Source organism: Scomber scombrus, chromosome 17, assembly GCF_963691925.1.
Source record: "Scomber scombrus chromosome 17, fScoSco1.1, whole genome shotgun sequence".
Lineage (NCBI taxonomy): Eukaryota > Metazoa > Chordata > Actinopteri > Scombriformes > Scombridae > Scomber > Scomber scombrus.
This window is the reverse complement of record NC_084986.1, coordinates 24,404,670-24,410,964: the sequence shown is the minus strand read 5'-3', so window position 1 is coordinate 24,410,964 and position 6,295 is coordinate 24,404,670. Positions and strand designations below refer to the sequence as shown.

Here is a 6,295-nt window from a genome sequence, read left to right as displayed (position 1 = left end):
GGAGGAATAATTACAGCGTAGGAAAACCTCTTTCACTGTTCATATGGACAGCTCAGATCGTCTTCAGCATGACCAGCTTATCTGTGAAGGTTTGATTGACAGCAGCACTGATCTCTAAGAGGTGGAGTATGGGTTTGGGGTGGGGACAGTGCAGATCAAATGAAGTTCAGCAATGACAGAATACCTTACTGCATGATGATATTCCTGGGGCCTATTAAATTAGTCTATTCTAGTGTTTTTTTTACTTAATTACCAGGTTAGATTAAATAGTTGCAATATTTAAACTAACTCATGAATAAAAAGCTATTTAATTGGGGCATTTATACAGCTTTACATTCAGGAGGATCTTTAGCCTTATAGGGAATGTTTGTTTTAAATTTAGAGAAATGCTGCCCCCTGCTGGAAATACAGAAACAAATTTTGCTGCAAATTGTCATTTATCAGAGAAAGCATGGTATATGCTGACTTATTTTTTTTCATTTTAATTTCTACAGTAATCAGTACATTAGAGCAGCATGACACAGCAGCAGTGACACTTGCATGAAGTGGAAGTGCAACTGAAAGCACAAACTAACAGATAACTGTGCCCTTAATCAGCAACCACCCTGTTTAAACATGATTATTTACGTCATGGCCTTGTGTACAGGGAGTCTGTGAACTACAACAGCTGATAATATCAGATTGTAACATGCAGTTTATTCAGTTGAGTTCTGGTCTTTTTGAGGCCATTGTATTGTTTCATTTAATGTTTACTGTATGTAAGTCCAACCAATTACATTTCTTTTTTTGTTTGTTTAGTACAGTATACATCTGTAAGTAACTCATCCAGTGTTCAGCTTAAAGCAAAAGAATCAGCAGTCAGTGTGCAGTGGTGCTGCCTCACACCAAGAGGGTTCTGGGTTTTGGGGGCCCTTCTGTGTGGAGTTAACATGTTCTCCTCGTGCCTGGGTGGTACTCTCCGGGTTCTCCGGTTTCCTCCCACAGTCCAAAAACATGCAATTTAGGCTAAGTGGTGACTCGGAATCGCCTGTAAGTGTGAATGTGTGTGTGAATGGTTGTCTATCTGTATACTATATGTGAGTCCTGTTGACTGTCCAGGGTGTACCCCGCCTCTCACCCAATGTCAGCTGAGATTGGCTCCCACTCCCCCACGATCCTCTAGAACAGGGTTGTCAGTGGCCTGTGGATCAGAACCAGCCTGCCAAGGGGTCCAATCCAGCCCCATAATTTGCAAGTATGAAAATTGCAGAAAAGTAATTCCAATTTTTCAATAACACATTGCTATTCTCACTTATTTTCACTGGCCATTCACAGTCAAAGCTTCTGATCTGTTCATGGACGTCCAACTTAGATAACTGGCTGACGTGATTGAGATATGAAGGGCAAATTTGTCTCGGTGTGCTTGGGCACATTTTATCAGTATCTCTAAACACAATGTTTTCCAGACTGAGACATGATATTGTTGATATTAAACTAATTTTTCTTAAGACATCTTAGGATCTGTTTTGTGAATAGATGGTTTATTATTAAATGGTTTTAATGGTCTGGCCCATATGAGATCAGATTGGGTTTCATGGGGCCCTTGAACTAAAATGAGTTTGACATCCTTACTCTAGAGGATAAATTGTATAGGAAATGGATAGATGAAAGACTGTTTGTTCTCTGTCTACATATATGGAGACCTTATCTTATTTCCATGCAGCCAATCCATTTTTGCATGAAGTGATAATGTGGCACTCTATCATAGCATCCTGCTAGACAACGCAAGAGGCCCAGACTCTGAACAACAACCCAGTTTAGCTCTACTGCTAAAGCCTCCTTCTTGTCTGATCTACAAACATGGACACAGTTCTGTTCAAGCTAGGAGAAGAATCGTATCACTGATTTTACTGTTTGGAGCATTTTGTACTGTAAATAAACTACAGTAACTACTCTGTTCAGGGACACATGTCACCCAGTACAGTGGTATGGCTCTTTGACATGTTTTTTAATAGTTTTCAGACAACAACAGATATCTGGCACAAAGGGAATAAGATATATCAGGCTTTGGTTACGCACTTCCTACTTTATGACTGAAACTCCTATAACCGCTCTTGTCTAAAGTAAGTCCTGTTGTCTTTGACCATTAAGGAAGTTCGGGTAAAATTTAGGGGCTGAGAACTTTACAGGAACGTACTCTCACATCGTCCTCTCAGCCGTCTGCAAAAGTTTATAGGCACTTATTTTGGTGCTTCCTGTTGACGTCACATCCCGCTTTGAGTATACCCAATCTGCACCGTGTCAACCTCCAAGGCCCAAAACCTTTCGGGGCCGCATTGAGTAGGCAGGGACTCGTTTTGCCCCCATACAAGTTCTGATAGATTGTCCTTCAGGGATGGTTCCTGCTATGGAGACACACACCAATGGTAATGGCCCTGTAAAATCACCCTGAAGTTCCTGCAGTGGAAACGGCCCTATTGATATACCATGAACTCCACATAACTTCATTTGGAATGCTATTGGAGATCGCAATATTTTCATTGATGGGTCAAAGATGAGACGTGTTAATTTAGTGTCCAATGGCCATTCATTTAGAATAAAAAGATAAATATGTATAAATACAATATTAAAACACTCAACTATTACCATTATTTTCACCCAGAAGTGGTGAAGGAGTTATTGAACTCTAAAGTGTCAAAATGTCCTTCAGTGTTACTGTCACGATTAAAATTCTAATAACAAATATGTTTTAAAAAATGTAGAAAATCATCCTCAAATGTAAATGAACACCCATGGCATAATTATGTGAGTGTTTGCAACAATATATAGAATAATGGGCAACATATTTAGTCTAAAAATGTTTTTTGAGGACACAGGAAACAAAGGTGTTTCTATAAATGTATCATGTGCCCAGGTTTGCATTCTGTGCCTCTGTTTCATAATTGGTATTGTAAATGTAAAGAGTCATTCAATTTTATTACAGACAGGTCAAGTCACTGCTTGTAAAATACATTTAAACTCTCTGACTCCCAGAAAATCATTACACAAAACTCAAACAAAAAGCTCACACAGTATAGTGTACTTTGCACTCAGTGTGTGAGGCTCTCTTTTATCACATGCTGTTAAACTGTGCCACTGTACATTTTAACTGTGTTTCTGCAGAAAGCCTCAGAGGAAAACAGGAAATCGCTATCCCATAGGACCAATGTCTAAACTGAATCACCACCCATCTGGAGGATGTTTATGTGGGTGCTATCATGATATCCCAACAGTCTTTGTGTACATAACAATTAAGTTTAGTTATTTATAATATAATGTACTTATTATAAGACACCAGCATGTATATGTGAATACATGTATGTTGGTTATGGTTTAATTTGTCCAGGTTTTGAGATATTTGTCTTTTCTGAGTTTCTGGTGCTAAAAGCAATAAAGTGCTCATATAGGGACTATTGCTTTGGTAAAAAGTAGTTCCAATAACCACTTGTGACACTGATGTCAGTGTTTTATCCACAGTAATGAGGCTACTTGTTCATCTAACAGATATAACTGTTGGATTCTTTAAACACTGGGAGCAGCACAAAGTAAATGTCATTGAGAAAAATGTGAGAAAACAGTTTTTTGTTATTTGGATGAACAGACCCTTTAAATATAATAATTAGATGTTGCAGGCCAGTAGAGATCTGTGCAAAACTGTGGGAAAAGAATTGTGTGACTTGGCACTTGTTTGAGGTCAAATATAGACAGTGTTCACTTTTTACACTTCCAGTTAATTATTTCCAATTAAACGCTAAGCTACTTTATCCTGGAGCGCATTTTAGTCAGTGCACAGCAGGTCAGCTGAACAGGTAAAGGTGTGAGATTGGTCTACGGGCAAGAAGACAATTCAACAGTATAATAAATAATGGATAAATAAATATTAACTTGGGTTTAAATGGAGCAGTAAAAGTCTCAGAACGTTGACCTTTGTAATTTACAGAAAATCTCCCGAAATTTACCCACAAATTAAATTACACCTTTTGAAATTAAACCATCTAAAGACCCCCACATTTTATAATCTTCCTCACTGGATGGAGGTAACTCAATTGTCATGGAGATAGGTTGGTTGTCAGGGTGTGAAATGCTGAAAAAAACTAGTAAGTGGAACTTGAGTTAAAGGATAGGTTTGAAAAAAGTTTTCCTCGCTGTAATCATTCCTCATGTTCATACGGAGTATACCAAAGGACAGCGGGTTCACAGTGTCTACCATTATTTACTTTGTAAGGGCATTTTGAAGGGATCTCCTAATGTCAGTAGAACAGGAGAAATTATTACAGCAAGAAAAAACAGGATTCATTGTTCATTTGGGCTCCTGTTGATTTATGACAGACTTGAAAGATTGTTAACTCATCTTTTAATTATTCATTTATACATGTCTTTTTTTGTCAAAGTCCAAGGTCAAGACTTAACTTTGTTCCTGGTGTTGGTTTCTTCATCATCAGACGTTGACTGCTGTCACCTCTCAGCAGGAACATTCTCCACAGTCATGTTTGATGGCATTCATGGACTCAAAAAAACAAAACAAAATAAGACTTTTATTTAGATTCCTGTTTATTTAAAAATAATCAGTCATCCAAAGAGTTTTCAAGTCAACTGTTTTCAAATGATCTATAAGATCACCTCCTAATAACATTACCGTTAAATACAACTCAAATAAATTAAAATCAGTAACACAGCTTGTGTAGACTCATCAGTGTAGGTCTACTTCTCTGATATGATACAGTGGCTTAAACAGCAGTTAGTAACGCTTTACGAGGTTAGACAAATAAACCTATTCCTGATGCCTGAATTAGTGTAAAAAAATTAAAGGGTATGGCTGTTTTATTCCCGAGACCTCCCACTGCTGTCTGCTCTGCAATGTGGCTCTACAGGCCTATCAACCTCGAGCTGCCAACTCATTATGCCACTAGACTAACAGTGTAATTAAAGTCACACCTTTATATAAGATGCATTCACATGATCCCTGACTGTTAGTGTTTATTTGTAAAGCCCTATAATGAAGTGTTACTGCTTTAAAGTCACACAGGCTCCTCAAACACACACACACACACACACACGCGCGCGCACACACACACTAAATCATGCTAAAATATGACAGTTTTCATACAGAGCATGCAGCATGTCATGTTGATGCTACACCATCCTCTGCTTGTCCCGCTGGCTCACAGGCAGACCCGGCGGTTTGAGGGAGGAGGGGATGGGCAGCTGATGCAGGCTGTCCGGGAAGGTCTCTGGACTCAGCTGCTTCAGGATAGTCTGCATGGCGCAGAGGACCAGTGGCGCCGGCCTCCTCCCCGCCAGGTACTGGGACGTATCCTCACCCAGCACCTTATCCCAACGCTCCGGCTCTCTGCCTAAAGCTCCTTTCATTTTGAAGTGAACATTTGGCATGAACATGAGGAGATTGTCCAGACACTGCCTCCTCTCACCGTTGCTCACCCCGTTGGAGTCCCTGAGTTTCTCCAGGATGACATCCAGCGGGGTCAGGCCGTTGTGGTCCTTGGCGTGCGGGGAAGCACCGTTCCCCAGCAGCATGACCACCGCCTCTGGCCGCAGCAGCTCGCAGGCTAGGTGTAGAGGGGTTTTACCGTCCTCCATATGAAAACAACCGGCTCGGTCGGTGTAGGAAGGCGTGCTGGGTATACGGTGAGCCGCCTGTAAGATTACGCCGAGAATGTAGCGCCTGTCGTAGCGGACAGCCATGGCTAGGTGCGGGGCGGAGGACGGGCAGCAGCAGAAGCGCTCCCCGGGCTTTGCTAACGCTTCGTCGGTGTACCGGCTGAGCAGATACTGGGCGTACGCCTGGTGGTCGTGCACTATAGCGTACAGCAACGCCTCAGAAGGGGTGTACGTCCTCAGGCTGGCGTCCTCCTCCTGGTAAAAAGTCTCCATCGTCCGCATGTCCTCCAGCATCCACACCGGCTTCAAGTCCCGCACTGCCCGGTAGAAGAGCAGCGAGAAGGACTTCCGATGTTTCTCGATGCTCCTAGCCGCCGAGCTGACGGTTAAAGAGGCCATGGCGATAAGCGAACCGACTGAGTTAAGTCCTCAACGGCTACACTGCTTCCTTCATCGCTCTGGAGCCATTACTTCAAGTTGTATCGACAGTCTCTTACAATACAATGAGCTCAGGCTGGTCTACAGTAGAGTGTACAGAGTCATGGTTACAGGGACAGACTGACATTCCTGCAGTCTGTCCTAGAAACAGCTGCGGGAATCCGCTCTGCAGTACTCAGCTACTGCGCATGCGCGACATATAATAAACAAACTTTATTGA

At 41.7% G+C, this 6,295-nt stretch overlaps 1 protein-coding gene across 1 annotated transcript; it reads right to left on the bottom strand.

Annotated features, from left to right (window-relative positions):
• Positions 1-4,561: 4,561 nt before the first annotated feature.
• zgc:112001 (uncharacterized protein LOC550384 homolog) lies at positions 4,562-6,040 on the bottom strand. The gene has a single exon (XM_062437535.1). The coding sequence runs from the start codon at positions 6,034-6,036 to the stop codon at positions 5,152-5,154; it is 885 nt and encodes a 294-aa protein (XP_062293519.1). The 5' UTR covers positions 6,037-6,040; the 3' UTR covers positions 4,562-5,151.
• Between the last annotated feature and the right edge of the window lie 255 nt (positions 6,041-6,295).